The sequence below is a fragment of the Salvelinus fontinalis genome, chromosome 17 (genome assembly GCF_029448725.1).
Source record: "Salvelinus fontinalis isolate EN_2023a chromosome 17, ASM2944872v1, whole genome shotgun sequence".
Classification (NCBI taxonomy): domain Eukaryota; kingdom Metazoa; phylum Chordata; class Actinopteri; order Salmoniformes; family Salmonidae; genus Salvelinus; species Salvelinus fontinalis.
In genome coordinates this window covers 24,705,647-24,721,490 of record NC_074681.1, presented here as the reverse complement: position 1 = coordinate 24,721,490, position 15,844 = coordinate 24,705,647, and the positions used below count along the sequence as shown (strand labels likewise).

Below are 15,844 nucleotides of genomic sequence, written 5' to 3'. Positions count from 1 at the left end.
ATCCCAGTTTAGGTCACCTAACACTATGAGCTCTGAAGATAGATGGGAGGCAATAAATTCACATATGGTGCCCAGAGCACAGCTGGGGGCTGAAGGGGGTCTATAACAAGCGGCAACGGTGAGAGACTTGTTTCTGGAAAGGTGGATTTTTTTTAAAGTAGACGTTAGTGATTGGTGTGTGTGTGACTGACGTCCTGGTGTTTTGTCCCAGCAGGGCTTGTGGGGCTCTGGGAAGGACCAGTGTAGCAGGGAGATGCTTCGCTCCTCCTTCTTTGTCAGCCGCAAGCGTAAGAAGCCCAAGGACAAGGCTCAGCCCAGCAGCTCTGACGACGACCTGGACGCCGTGTTTGCTAAGAAGGAGCAGCCAGAACAGCAGAGCCTGAGCCACCAGGACCTCCACCCAGCCTGGTCCCCAGACAGCCAGACGGATGTGGAGAGGGAGGCCAACGAGAGAGGGGAACAGCCAGGGGACAGGGTCCAAACCAACGGGGAAGAGTCCCGTTCAGACGGCCTCATGTCTCAGCCCTCTCCATCCCCCTCTCCCAAACACACCCCCTCCCCCTGCCTCCGTACCTCCTCCACGCGCTCCCCCTACACCTCCCAGTCCCCCCACCTCGGCCACCGCAGGCAGGTGGCCCACCAGTCATCTCTGTCTGACCCACCCTCCAACTACGATGAGGTCTCAGACCTGGGCACCATGAACAGCACCAGCTCTCAAGTGTCTGTGACGGGACACAGGGTGAGGCATGGGAGGACAGGGGCCCTGGGACCAGAAACTGGGGCCAGTGGCTTGGGGGCCGAGGTCAGCTCCATCACCTCAGATTATTCCACCACCTCCTCCATGACCTTCCTCACCGGGGCCGAGCTGAGCACGCTCTGTCCAGAGGTACACTCGGTGGCCGAGAGCAGGGGAGGAGATGACGCTGATGATGAGCGTAGTGAGCTGATTAGTGAGGGCCGGCCCATGGAGACGGACAGCGAGAGCGACCTATCGGTGTTTATTGGGAGCGTGACGGAGACCCAGCCGGGGAAAGATTTCAGCCAATCAGACGTGCCGGATGCGCCCAGGCCCCTCCCCTCCCACAGACTCATTGAGTGTGATACTCTCTCCAGGAAGAAATCTGCTGCGCGTCAGAAGACTGACAGCGATTCTTCGTTGGACGGAGGGCAGAGCGACAAGGATTCCAATAGGCTGTCTCGCGTTCTGGGGGTGTTTAAGGGGCGTTCCACCAGCAGCCTTAGCTCTTCCTCCCGCAGCGAGTCAGAGAAGGGAATTGAGCCTGCATGGCGTCTCAAGATCACAGACCGGCTGAAGTTCCGTCTGCGGACGTCCGTAGACGACATGTTCGGGGTGGGCACCCAGCAGAGCCACTCTCCAGAGGGACGCAGGGACAAGAAGAAGAACATCAGACGCAGACACACCATGGGAGGCCAGAGGGACTTTGCTGAGTTGTCTGTGATGGGGGACTGGCAGGGGGGGATGGGCGGGGGCTCGCGGGCAGAGCTGTCGGCTGTGGACCGGCTGAAGCCCAAGTGTTCTTCCCAAGACTTCTCCATCCGGGAGTGGATTGCCCGCGAGCGCCACCGCACCTCCAATCCCGAGGTAAGCCTGGACTTCTCTGAACACCAGGGGGCACTGCTCCTCCTACGCAACCCCGACCCCCAGAACCCCAACCACCAGGCCCAGGAGGCCCCGTCGTCGTCACTCTCAGACCCCCTCTCACTACGCCCAGCTCCAGCTGAGCTGCTGAACGGAGACACAGGTCCCCAGAGTAAAAGCCTGAATCTGTCAGCCACCGCACACCCACACAAACTCTCTGGTGCTCAGGTGGTCCAGTCTCGCTTCTACCAGTACCTGTGAGAGGTGGTGTCTGTCTGTCTTTCTGTCTGTGAGATGTGTATGTGTTTGAGAGTCTGTGAGTGGATGTGAGTGATGTTTGTAAATGACCAGTGAGCATGTACAGGTACTGTGAAGTGACGTTAGTGTGTTTACTCAGTCTGTTTGGTGGTGTGTGTTTGTACGCTTAAAATAATAAGGGTTACTGCACAGGGGTGGTTTATCTGACTGACACAACAAGGCATGGAACAAAACATTCAATTCATGTTGATACATTTTCTCCTTTTTTATGACAAATGACAGACTTTGGGATGGGCGTTGGGGTAGAGAAATCCTCACTCTTAACAGAAATCCCTGTTATGCTGAAGATTGTGACTCGAGGGCCTCTTGCTCATGGATGAACTGATGAGTCAGAAAGTTGATTGGTGTAAGGAAGTGTAAACATGGCTGGTGTTTCAAGTTAAAGATTGTGAAAATACAGTAACTGACTTGTAGGAGGCAGATTTGTTTTAAAGTATTGCAGAGGAACTATTTTTGTTGTATGAGGGTCTCGGTTGGTTAAAAGTGAGTCCTTCAGTAACCAAATTTTAAGAATGTACGACGTGCTTGCTGTAATACTAACTAAAGCTTTAGTTGCTTGTTCATATTTTAAATTGTACAGATTCCTCTTCCTCTCTACTTGAAGTGTTTTTATTTTCGGGATAGCCTGTGTTCTGGACTGCCGTCGAGTGACCTCTTTCAAGGTGCATTGTGACAAGACACTGGACTAATGACGTCATGAAAATACAAAATAACTGTTTTTATTCCACCCTTTTAAGAAAAAAGCAGTGAACTACTTCCCTCTAATTCAATATGCTGTGTGCTTGTGGTTTCATGCTTTGGTCAATTAAGGGCATCAGATGGGGGGGGGTCAAGAGGGAGAAGAATATGAATAATCAAATCAGAAATCATGTTTCTTTCGCAATAGGAAGTGCCTCATAATGAAATGTAAAGGGTGCCAAATCGTCTTTGTTGAGATGCATAAAGATTTGACTGTGAATGATATTATCGTGGACTCACACTGTCATTCTACAGGTTCTATCTTAAACAGAGGAAGGCCGAGCTTCCATTCCCTAGGCATTCCACTCTGCTCTTCACCTTTTTTATACTTTTGTTTTTTCATTTCCTTTTTTTGCATTTTGGATTAACAGAACTTGAATTTAAAATATTTCTGTATAAAATAAGTACCATGTGTATATAAATGCCATATTTTAGCTGCCTTTGTTTCATTTCCAGATTTTTTTTTCTAAGTAAAAAGTACAGTATTGAGATGTTGCTGATGGTAGGGTGGGTGTTAGATTACAGACTTGTGATAGTCCAGTGGTTCTCTGGGGAGCGATGAGAGATTCCTCCCTGCATGTGAAAAGGCTTCATTGAGCTGCTGGACTGTTTGTATCATTATGGCATGTTCTCTCTCTGAGTGGAGGGGCATGGGCTCCTAAACACTGGAAATAAATCTTATCAATGGCTAAAAGCATATGGCTGGTGTTTTTACAATCTACTGCACTACCTTCCCTGGTTAGTTCCTGCTAAATAGTATTATTCTATAACTATCATGCCCTAATGTTTACCTCAACTGATGTTGCTTGTGTGTGGTAGGAGTTATGGTAAACTTCCTTCTTTAGCTGGGCAGTGTCCAATGAAAACAAAGCCACCAAGAACAAAATGTACCCAAGTAAATTTGAAAATGCTTTATGTACAAGTCACACACACACAGTTCTAGTTAGACTTTTCAACATTTTGTAAAACAGCTGACAACTAACAGAAGTGAGGTCATGGGGACAGACGGTCAAGCCACTGAACACTTCATTTAAATGAGCTGACAGAGAACCAAACATTAACTCTCTAAAACCTACACTGAATATGCCTCATGATCCTTTTGATGTAGTTACAACAGCCAGAACTGTCAGGTTTGTGTCTATTATACAAGAATAATAGTACACTTTTATAATGGGAGTTATAAAATCGCATTACATTTTTAACCATATGGACTGGTCTGAGCAATGATTCAACTCAAGTAAATTATGTCCAAATCTTTCTTAGATGAAAAATGAAATGTTACAGTCCTTGACATGAATATGTCTACCCCCAGTAGTAAGGCACAGTGACTAAGCACTCGACTCAATCAGTAGCACTGAAGAACCTGCACTACAGCGCGATAGTCATTTTAATGTTCCCACATTCAGAAGTTGCACTTTAGCACAGATCTTCAGCGCTACGGATTGAATTGTGCCCTTCCATAACACTAGAGCGCCTCTCCAAATGACAGGAGTGAAAAAAATGTATTACTTTAACTTTGTACCCTCACTCATTTGGAAAGGAAATCATGGGCCGATGTGACCACCATACATTAACTCAAAGCCACATTACTTACTGAAAGACATATTGAACATTACCAACAGCAATTAAGAGAAATAAGTTGTTCTGTGTGCTGCTGTTTTAACATCAGAATCATGGACACAAACTCTGGTGGATGGTGGAGTCAACAACAGGTAGCTCATCCATGTTTACTGCAATGAAAATAAGCCTTGATGTTCGTTGAGCACTATATATTTACTTGTGTGTGTGGTGGGAGAGGAAATGCATCCCTCAATAGATGCCGGTTGGAGTGGTGGTTCACTACTTTAGCTGTCCACAAGGGGGGTTACTAGAGGGTTCTTCAGTGACCAGATTATTGGTCCCCAAAAAATAACTTGTTCACTGCTAAGACATTTTTATTTTATTTACCAAAGTCAACATCCATGATGGAGATGTCTTGCTGGCCAGTCCAGTTGTCACCCAACTAAAAGTGATGAAGAATAAAGATGAAGAGCGAGGTGTGAGGTCCTTGGTACATGCAGGTACTGTGCTCTAAAGAGGAGCCCAAATTATACAGAGGGTGGAGTAGGTTGGCCTGCTCCTAGATCTGGCTTGCCAATGCCAACTCTAAATGAGCATTGTCACAGCTGACCATCAGAGTTGGCAAGACAGCACAAACAGATCTGGGCCAGGCTAGGGGTGAGGGTAATGAGTTGAGAAGGATTTGTTGCATATTGTGCTGTGGTAGCTGGAGTGTTAACCACGTGTCAGCTGGTTTAAACATCTCCCTCATCCTCCTTGTCCTTCTTGTCCTCGCTTGGTAAGTCCGGCAGTCGGAAACACTCCTCAAAGAAGTTAACTAGTGATTGGCTCAGGTGTTGCCGTGTGCCATCGCTATGCAGGAAGTGTCCCTCATCTGGGTAGATCTACAGTACAAAGACATTACAAAATAAAAGGCATGTAGGTAGGTAGGTAGGTAACAATATTTGACACAGTGCTCATAATGCCTTCATAACAATGTCCTAAACATGTTGTCAAGCTTACCTGTAGAGAGTAATTTGCCTTCTCATTGATTAAATGGTTGATGAATTTTGCAGAGTGCTGGAAATGGACTTTCTCTTTAGGGAAGGAGAGAGGGTAACATGACATGTAAGATGTGTATATTCAGTCACAGTACTTCAACATTCAGCCTCAAAGTTAATCAGTTAATAAGACTGCTTTGACAGTAACTTAGCCAATGCCCAAATAGGAGTTGGCAAGACAGCACAAACCGATAGATCTAGGAAAGGCTAACTGATCGATAGTAATGACTGTACCATCAGCAGTTGGATGGATGATCATGTACTTCCTGTTCATTAGGTGAGCTGCCCGGTGTGCTAAACTTGCCACCTGAAGGAAAGAGGACAGCGAACAGCAGCATGAAATACAAATTATTTGTCTGACTAGCGGATAAAGTGTACGAAGTGATGAATCTTTACCGAGTATACTCGAGAGTCTGTCTTTGGTGATCCAAGGTATCTCTCTGAAAATGCTGAAGCTGGTGTATAAAGAAGGAACACGTAATAGCATGTTATAAGGCACTGTTCAAACTAAAATACATTGTTTGTAGTGAGAAATTATTCATGCGGCAAGAAATGATGTTGCAAAAGCAAATCATTACCATACAACTTGAAATCTGTGATGGGCGAGACGGCTGCTCCACATTTAAGCAGGGAGTCTTCAGAACTTAAAAGCAGGGTGGCTAAATATCCTCCATAAACCTATATAGACAGATAAGGTACAGTTAGTGAGGGACACTTAATAGTATCGTGTTTCTTGAACAAACAGTATAGAAATACATTGTTGCCATATCAAGGCTAGAGCCTTCACATACACCACTCCAAAGACAAACTGCATACACATCATAACTTTCTATAGACAAATGAGGACTTCCAAACTGAAACCTGATTGAAATATTTCTGTTGTTGCTGGGCCGTCGTGTGTAGTTGCTCTCGTAGTTATGAATCCCAAATGGGACCCTATTCCTTTTATAGTGCAACAGAGCAGAAGCTCACATCATATCTAAACTTAGCTAAAAAAGAAACGTCCTCTCACTGTCAACTGCGTTTATTTTCAGCAAACTTAACATGTGTAAATATTTGTATGAACATAACAAGATTCAACAAATGAGACATACATTGAACAAGATCCACAGACATGTGCTTCTACACCTGCATTGCTTGCTGTTTGGGGTTTTAGGCTGGGTTTCTGTACAGCACTTCAAGATATTAGCTGATGTACGAAGGGCTATATAAAATAAACTTGATTGATTGATGTGACTAACAGAAATGGAATAATGTGTCCCTGAACAAAGGGGGGTCAAAATCAAAGTAACAGTCAGTATCTGGTGTGGCCACCAGCTGCATTAAGTCCCGCAGTGCATCTCCTCCTCATGGACTGCACCAGATTTGCCAGTTCTTGCTGTAAGATGTTACCCCACTCTTCCACCAAGTTACCTGCATGTTCCCAGACATTTCTGGGGGGAATGGCCCTAGCCCTCACCCTCCGATCCAACACGTCCCAGACGTGCTCAATGGGATTGAGATCCAGGCTCTTCGCTGGCCATAGCAGAACACTGACATTCCTGTCTTGCAGGAAATCACGCACAGAACGAGCAGTTTGGCTGGTGGCATTGTCATGCTGGAGGGTCATGTCAGGATGAGCCTGCAGGAAGTGTACCACATGAGGGAGGAGGATGTCTTCCCTGTAAGGCACAGTGTTGAGATTGCCTGCAATGACAACAAGCTCAGTCCAATGATGCTGTGACACACCGCCCCAGACCATGATGGACCCTCCACCTCGATCCCGCTCCAGAGTACAGGACTCGGTGTAACGCTCATTCCATCGACGATAAACGCGAATCTGACCATCACCCCTGGTGAGACAAAACCACGACTCGTCAGTGAAGAACACTTTTTGCCAGTCCTGTCTGGTCCAGCGACGGTGGGTTTGTGCCCATAGGCGACGTTGTTGCCGGTGATGTCTGGTGGGAACCTGCCTTACAACAGGCCTACAAGCCCTCAGTCCAGCCTCTCAGCCTATTGCGGTCAGTCTGAGAACTGATGGAGGGATTATGCGTTCCTGGTGTAACTTGGGCAGTTGTTGTTGCAATCCTGTACCTGTCCCGCAGGTGTGATGTTCGGATGTACCGATCCTGTGCAGGTGTTGTTACACGTGGTCTGTCACTGCGAGGGCGATCAGCTGTCTGTCTGTCTCCCTGTAGCGCTGTCTTAGGCGTCTCACAGTACGGACATTGCAATATATTGCCCTGGCCACATCTGCAGTCCTCATGCCTCCTTGCAGCATGTCTAAGGCACGATCACGCAGATGAGCAGGGACCCTGGGCATCTTTCTTTTAGTGTTTTTCAGATTCAGAAGAAAGGCCTCTTTAGTGTCCTAAGTTTTCATAAATGCGACCTTAATTGCCTACCGTCTGTAAGCGGTTTGTGTCTTAACGACCGTTCCACAGGTGCATGTTCATTAATTGTTTATGGTTCATTGAACAAGCATGGAAAACAGTGTTTAAACCATTTACAATGAAGATCTGTGAAGTTATTTGGATTTTTACGAATTATCTTTGAAAGACAGGGTCCTGAAAAAGGGACGTTTCTTTTTTTGCTGAGTTTAGATATGTGGGAGTGAGCTTCTGCTCCATGTTCCAGACAGAGTAAAACCCTCGCCCACTCTTTCTTCAGCTCAGATACAGTACTTGAATTGACAAGAGGAGGAAAGGGAACTGAATAACTTTTTTTACATGGCTTGAATAAGTAGCTAGCTTCTGTTCTTCAAGCATTGATTCTCCCTACCTTTCCATATACTCCAATTCGACTTTTGTCGATGTACATTTCTTTCGATATCAGTCTAGAATAAAGAAGAATAAACAATCAATGCTTTGTTGGTATTAGATTTCCAACAACCCAGTAACGTGCTATAATGAAAAATTGTATCTTAGTTTTTCCCACTGTAATTAAACTGTACCTGCAAATAGCAACTGTAAGATGTGATAACATGGTGTTAGCATATAAAGAGGGAGCAATTATTTGAATTCTCAAAGAAGATTATACTGTGTCCAGGTGTGTCTCTCCCTCCTTCTCACCTGAGGGCCTCCATCTGGTCCCTCTCCTCGATCACGCCCAGTTTCCTCCTGATGCGGTGGAGGAGGTTGGTGCCCTGGAACCCGGACCCGTGGCCGTCAAAGCGGATCACAATGGTGCTATAACTGCTCACCAGCACCGTGGCCCAGTCCACACGGAACTGCTCTGTCACCATCTGTCCACCAGGTGTTCCGTCCCTGGGGGAAACGGAGGACAGACAGGAAGAACCAATGATCCATTATAGCTCTCTGTGATGGTCCAAAGTCATGAGTCCAATGTCAAAACAGAATATGCTATAATTCTAATATAATCTCTACTGGGGTTTGTATGATATTTTTATCTAGAATAACATAGTAACTGTATTGTGTGTGTGCGGGGGTAGTTGTTGCCATACTTACACTAGTAGCAGGAGGGGGTAGTGAGCTGTGTCTATGAAACCAGCTGGCTTCAGAATCTGCATCGTCAGAGCTGCAAGAAACAAGACTAAATGAAATGTGGTTCTTCTTAAATTATCATCTCAAATCTCATAACTAATGCCATTGTTAGAGTGCAGCCCAGTAGTGCATATCAGCATTTATGAAGACATTATACAAAGGGTGAGTCTAATCCTGAATGCTGTGTCATGACTGTCCTTTGAGGATACAAATAGGTCAGATCAGCTTGGCAATGGATGACTTCAACCAGACCCTCTCTCACCGACAGAGGGGGGAGAAGGGAACTGGTGGGGGTTGACACCTCATGCCCTGTTTTAAATTAGAGGAGATCCAGGGTCTCCCTCTCCAAATTCAAAAAGTAATGTGCTTTGTCTCCAGAGACGTTTTCCCGCCGAAACTCAAACACATTCTAAAGTTAATACTGGAACAATATTTCTAACATAGAATGTGTGGAATGGTCAGAGGCGATCTAAAGAATAATAATGTCATACGGGTTGTTATTTTGTGATGTCATTAAAAATGTTAAAAGGGAAATACTGTAACTTAAAGATTATATATACACTACATGTACAAAGTCTCCATCTTTAACATTGTGTATGAAATATGAAAAATTATGAAATTATTTTTGTTAAGATAGGAATGGGATTTTAGGAGCCATAAGAGATCATTTGTCTTCTATAAACTTTGCACAGTAAGTAGCCACGCCCCGAGTGAGGTCAGAGCGCGTGTCAGTCTGACGGAACTGACACTTTTAACCAGAGTGCATAAAGGATTGGTAAAGAAATTACATTTCAGACCAGAGAGGCGTGTAGCTGCAGCTCACATCCAAAGTGGTTCGAACTCTGAATATCAACACAAGGTCGAGGTGAGAAGCTCACAGACAATCATTGGTACGGCTGATTAGCTGTCCTAAGTAAAGTATCTAGAAAAGTGAATTTAAGTGGGACCATTCTACTACTCTTCTCAAATCACTGTTGTATGCTACTTTCATCCCCCAATGGGAACCATCGACACGGCTGGCTAGCCTATCTTCAAAGAGGCAGTTTCAGGAGTGAATGGAAGGTTTGTGTGATTACTGTGAGAGTACAGTAGCAAGAAAATGTATGTGGACTCTGGAATTACCTGGATTTCTGCATACATTGGTCATAAAATTTGATCTGATCTTCATCTAAGTCACACCAATAGACAAACACAGTCTGCTTAAACTAATAACACACAAACAATTAGACGTTTTCATGTCTTTATTGAACACACTGTGTAAACATTCACAGTGCAGGGTGGAAAAAGTATGTGAACCCATGGATTTATAACTGGTTGACCCTCCTTTGGCAGCAATAACCTAAAAAAAAATGTTTTCTGTAGTTGCCGATCAGAGCTGCACATTGGTCAGGAGGAATTTTGGACAATTCCTCTTTACAAAACTGTTTCAGTTCAGCAATATTCTTGGGATGTCTGGTGTGAACCGCTCTCAAGGTCATGCCACAGCATCTCAAATCGGGTTTAGTTCAGGACTCTAACTGGGCCACTCCAGAAGGCGTATTTTCTTCCATTCTTTTGTTGATTTACTTCTGTGTTTTGGGTTGTTGTTCTGTTGCATCACCCAACTTCTGTTGAGCTTCAATTGGCGGAGAGAGAGTCTTACATTCTCCTGAAAAAATGTGTTGATAAACTTGGGAATTCATTTTTCGGTCGATGATAGCAAGCTTTCCAGGCACTGAGGTAGCAAAGCAGCCCCAAACCAGGATGCCTCCTCCACCATACTTTACAGTTGGGATGAGGTTTTGATGTTGGTGTGCTGTGCCTTTTTTCTCCACACAAAGTGTTGTGTGTTCCTTCCAAACAACTCAACTTTAGTTTAATCTGTCCACGGAATATTTTGCCAGTAGCTCTGTGGAACATCCAGGTGCTCTTTCGCGAACTTCAGACGTGCAGCAATGGGGTTTTTTGGACAGCAGTGGCTTCTTCCGTGGTATCCTCAAATGAACATCAATCTTGTTTAGTGTTTTACGTATCGTAGACTCGTCAACAGAGATGTTAGCATGTTCCAGAGATTTCTGTAAGTCTTTAGCTGACAGTAGGATTCTTCTTAACCTCATTGAGCATTCTGCGCTGTGCTCTTGCAGTCATCATTGTAGAACGGCCACTCCTAGGGAGAGTAGCAACAGTGCTGAACGTTCTCCATTTTATAGACAATTTGTCTTACCGTGGACTGATGAACATCAAGGCTTTTAGATATACTTGTGTAACCCTTTCCAGCTTTATGCAAGTCAACATTTCTTCTGAGATCTCTTTTGTTCGAGGTATGATTCACATCAGGCAATGCTTCTTGTGAATAGAAAACGCACATTTTGTGAGTGTTTTTTATAAGGCAGGGCAGCTCTAACCAACATCTCAAATCTCGTCTCATTGATTGGACACCAGGTTAGGTAACTCCTGACTCCAATTAGCTTTTGGAGAAGTCATTAGCCTAGGGGTTCACATACCTTTTCCAACCTACACTGTGAATGTTTAAATAGACAAGAAAAATACAATAATTTTTGTGTTATTAGTTGAAGCACACTGTGTGTCTTTTGCTGTGACTTAGATGATGATCAGATCAAATTTGATGACCAATTTATGCAGAAATCCAGGTAATTCCAAAGGGTTCACATACTTTTTCTCCCCAATTTCGTGGTATCCAATTGGTAGTTACAGTCTTGTCTCATCGCTGCAACTCCCATACGAACTCGGGAGAGACGAAGGTTGAGAGCCGTGCGTTCTCCAAAGCACCAACCAAGCCACACTGCTTCTTGACACAATGCCCACTTAACCCGGAAGCCAGACGCACCAATGTGTCGGAGGAAACACCATACACCTGGCGACCATGTCAGCGTGCACTGCGCCCGGCCTGCCACAAGAGTCACTAGAGCACGATGGGACAAGGACATCCCTGCCGGCCAAACCCTCCCCTAACCCGGACGACGCTGGGCCAATTGTGCGCCGCCCCATGGGTCTCCCGGTCACGAACCCAGAATCTCTAGCGACACAGCTAGCACTTCAATGCAGTGCCTTAGACCACTGAGCCACTCCACAGGCCATATGATGACATATATAATGTCATCTTAAAGAATGCAGATGAAAAGGGCATTGTCTAGCTTCCTATGGATAAGTGCACCATGGAGGGATACCTACTGTAATCGTCTATGGTGATGGTCTCGTACTCCACTTTGGGCATCTGCATGCTGTGGTACGTGTTATTCACTCCCTCGTTAGTCTCCAGGTCCAGGACCTCTGCAGTGACATGGAAGAAAGAGTCTCATTGTTCACTTACAGTATAGTCTGAGTGGCAGCTTCATGAAGCATCGAACACATTTCCCATTGAATTTTTTGTGAAGTGATATTAAAGACACTATACTGAATAAAATGCCCCTCAGCTTCAGTGCCCTTTATGGTACAGTCCAGGGTCAGGCTTCATAGCACTCACTCTGTCGGTCTTTTGTGCTGTAGATGGCAACACTGGGTACATCGGGGCCTGGATGGTGATACATGGGGGGGGCGGGGCAGGGAAAGAGAGAGAGAGTTGGAGGTTGTAGGTTATTATAGGAAGAAACACTTGAAGGTTCATATAAATGGCCTCTAATGGAAAAGCAACAAAAAAATCCCTCTCACTCTTTCCATCTTTAGTAATGCAAGTCTAGAAATAACCCTTCTCAGCCAGCCATGTGTCATTACTGAGAAGCCACTGTCTGTCTGTAGCACCTTGGGGAGCAGCTGAATGAATAGCTGGCTGTTATTATTACTCAGAACAGACCAGGGCTGCTCTCCACTCACAAGATCGAATTAATGAAAAGACCGTTGCCCTTTTTCCTCTCCAGAGTGGACCCTCTAAACAAATGTCAAGTGTCATGTTAAACTTCCGGCGCCGACTCCATTTTGTTGCTCCCAGCCTATAGACAGAGACTAAAACAGGAAGCTCCCGCGCTCAGGTCTGTTCAACGCTGGTCCGACCAATCTGATTCCACGCTTTAAGATTGCTTCGATCACGTGGATTGGGATATGTTCCGCACTGCGTCAAACAACAACATTGACGAATACGCTGATTCGGTGAGTGAGTTTATTAGCAAGTGCATCGGCGATGTCATACCCACAGCAACTATTAAAACATTCCCAAACCAGAAACCGTGGATTGATGGCAGCATTCGCACGAAACTGAAAGTGCGAACCACTGCTTTTAACCAAGGCAAGGTGACCGGAAACATGACCGAATACAAACAGTGTAGCTATTCCCTCCGCAAGGCAATCAAACAAGCTAAGAGTCAGTATAGAGACAAAGTAGAGTCACAATTCAACGGCTCAGACACGAGAGGTATGTGGCAGGGTCTACAGTCAATCACGGATTACAAAAAGAAAACCAGCCCCGTTGCGGACCAGGATGTCTTGCTCCCAGACAGACTAAACAACTTCTTTGCTCGCTTTGAGGACAATACAGTGCCACGGGCCGCTAACAAAACCTGTGGACTCTCCTTCACTGCAGCCGACGTCAGTAAAACATTTAAACGTGTTAACCCTCGCAAGGCTGCAGACCCAGATGGCATCCCCAGCCGCGTCCTCAGAGCATGCGCAGACCAGCTGGCTGGTGTGTTTACGGACATATTCAATCAATCCTTATCCCAGTCTGCTGTTCCCACATGCTTCAAGAGGGCCACCATTGTTCCTGTTCCCAAGAAAGCTAAGGTAACTGAGCTAAACGACTACCGCCCCGTAGCACTCACTTCTGTCATCATGAAGTGCTTTGAGAGACTAGTCAAGGACCATATCACCTCCACCCTACCTGACACCCTAGACCCACTCCAATTTGCTTCCCGCCCCAATAGGTCCACAGACGACGCAATCGCAACCACACTGCACACTGCCCTAACCCATCTGGACAAGAGGAATACCTATGTGAGAATGCTGTTCATCGACTACAGCTCAGCATTTAACACCATAGAACCCTCCAAACTCGTCATCAAGCTCGAGACCCTGGGTCTTGATCCCGCCCTGTGCAACTGGGTACTGGACTTCCTGACGGGCCGCCCCTAGGTGGTGAGGATAGGTAACAACATCTCCACCCCGCTGATCCTTAACACTGGGGCCCCACAAGGGTGCATTCTGAGCCCTCTCCTGTACTCCCTGTTCACCCACGACTGCGTGGCCATGCACGCCTCCAACTCAATCATCAAGTATGCAGACGACACTACAGTGGTAGGCTTGATTACCAACAACGACGAGACGGCCTACAGGGAGGAGGTGAGGGCCCTCGGAATGTGTTGTCAGGAAAATAACCTCACACTCAATGTCAACAAAACAAAGGAGATGATCGTGGACTTCAGGAAACAGCAGAGGGAGCACCCCCCTATCCACATCGACGGGACAGTAGTGGAGAGGGTAGTACGTTTTAAGTTCCTCGGCGTACACTTCACGGACAAACTGAATTGGTCCACCCACACAATTCGGCTTGTCACCTAAAACCCTCACAAACTTCTACAGATGCACAAGAGCATCCTGCCGGGCTGTATCACCGCCTGGTACGGCAACTGCTCCGCCCACAACCGTAAGGCTCTCCAGAGGGTAGTGAGGTCTGCACAACGCATCACCGGGGGCAAACTACTACCCTCCAGGACACCTACACCACCCGATGTCACAGGAAGATCATCAAGGACAACAACCACCCGAGCCACTGCCTGTTCACCCCGCTATCATCCAGAAGGCGAGGTCAGTACAGGTGCATCAAAGCAGGGACCGAGAGACTGAAAAACAGCTTCTATCTCAAGGCCATCAGACTGTTAAACAGCCACCACTAACATTGAGTGGCTGCTACCAACATACTGACTCAACTCCAGCCACTTTAATAATGGAAAAATGTATGTAAAAAATGTATCACTAGCCACTTTAAACAATGCTACTTAATATGCTACTTAATATAATGTTTACATACCCTACATTACTCATCTCATATGTATATACTGTACTCTATACCATCTACTGCATCTTTCCATCTTTATGTAATACATGTATCACTAGACACTTTAAACAATGCCACTTTATATGTTTACACACCCTACATTACTCATCTCATATGTACATACTGTACTCTATATCATCTACTGCATCTTGCCTATGCCGTTCTGTACCATCACGTATTCATATATTTTTATGTACATATTCTTCATCCCTTTACACTTGTGTCTATAAGGTAGTTGTTGTGAAATTGTTAGGTTAGATTACTCGTTGGTTATTACTGCATTGTCGGAACTTGAAGCACAAGCATTTCGCTACACTCGCATTAACATCTGCTAACCATGTGTATGTGACAAATACAATTTGATTTGAATCAGCTGCCATGGCAACTGCACCGGTAGGAGAGAACGATGATTAACGTTCTCAGAGAGAATGAGAACACAGACATAAAAAAGGCCATGCAGCGCTGAGCCCGTCCTCATCTGTCCCTCCCTGGGCCCTGCTCTCATTTCAGACAGAACCTGTCTGACACACAGGAAGCAGGGCACGACATACGGCTCTATGCCAACTACTGTAGTTTGATACAGCAGGAACACTGTAGGATGCAGGCTGGCAGTTCACATTGAGCTACATCTGATTGGCAAGTAGAAAGAGTGGTTAGTGGTGTACTGCAGTCAGATTCAATACAACCTTTTGTCACAGCATTGAACACTAATTCAAATTAATATTTTGACTCAGATTTTTTTTAAATGTCATATATTTGACACTAAACACCCCACTAAAACCTCAGCAGCATAGCCAAAGACTTCAATTTATTTATTTATCACAAAAATCTACTGATTCCGGAAAGTGCAACATATACTGCTTAGTGTTCAGAATTCAAGGTCAGGAGCACTCACCTTTACAGTTGAGCAGGAAGTACTGCATGTTGTGGCTGAAGGAGCCGTCCACATAGCCACACTTGAACTCACATGACAGACAGCGGCGGTTGAACGGGCCTGTAGTGTCCGCACTGATATAGGATAAATACAGTAAACCATGCTATTAGCATTATCTGGAGTATTTCTGGTGTCCTGTGTGAATTTAATCTCTCTCTCTCTCTCTCTCTCTCTCTCTCTCTCTCT

The 15,844-nt window shown here is 45.5% G+C and overlaps 2 protein-coding genes across 8 annotated transcripts in view; one reads left to right on the top strand and one right to left on the bottom strand.

The window, feature by feature from the left end:
- The window catches only part of LOC129814020 (rho GTPase-activating protein 21-like), a 73,349-nt gene extending 69,996 nt beyond the window's left edge, over positions 1–3,353 (top strand). For 3 of the 4 annotated variants that reach the window (XM_055866755.1, XM_055866759.1, XM_055866758.1), the window contains one exon: positions 212–3,353. In XM_055866755.1, the coding sequence (XP_055722730.1) occupies positions 212–1,861 (1,650 nt within the window). In that variant the 3' untranslated portion in view covers positions 1,862–3,353. The remainder of the gene's footprint in view (positions 1–211) is intronic. The other variant, XM_055866757.1, reaches the window with a different exon arrangement.
- Positions 3,354–3,552: 199 nt separating this feature from the next.
- Positions 3,553–15,844, bottom strand: part of LOC129814021 (dipeptidyl aminopeptidase-like protein 6) — a 164,887-nt gene continuing 152,595 nt past the window's right edge. For all 4 annotated transcript variants that reach the window (XM_055866762.1, XM_055866761.1, XM_055866760.1 and 1 more), the window contains exons 16-26: positions 15,620–15,732; positions 12,205–12,252; positions 11,913–12,011; positions 8,706–8,775; positions 8,310–8,504; positions 8,020–8,074; positions 5,835–5,934; positions 5,653–5,711; positions 5,491–5,563; positions 5,219–5,292; positions 3,553–5,100 (exon numbers count right to left, since the gene is read on the bottom strand). In XM_055866762.1, coding sequence (XP_055722737.1) covers positions 4,951–5,100; positions 5,219–5,292; positions 5,491–5,563; positions 5,653–5,711; positions 5,835–5,934; positions 8,020–8,074; positions 8,310–8,504; positions 8,706–8,775; positions 11,913–12,011; positions 12,205–12,252; positions 15,620–15,732 — 1,036 coding nt within the window. In that variant the 3' untranslated portion in view covers positions 3,553–4,950. The remainder of the gene's footprint in view (positions 5,101–5,218; positions 5,293–5,490; positions 5,564–5,652; positions 5,712–5,834; positions 5,935–8,019; positions 8,075–8,309; positions 8,505–8,705; positions 8,776–11,912; positions 12,012–12,204; positions 12,253–15,619; positions 15,733–15,844) is intronic.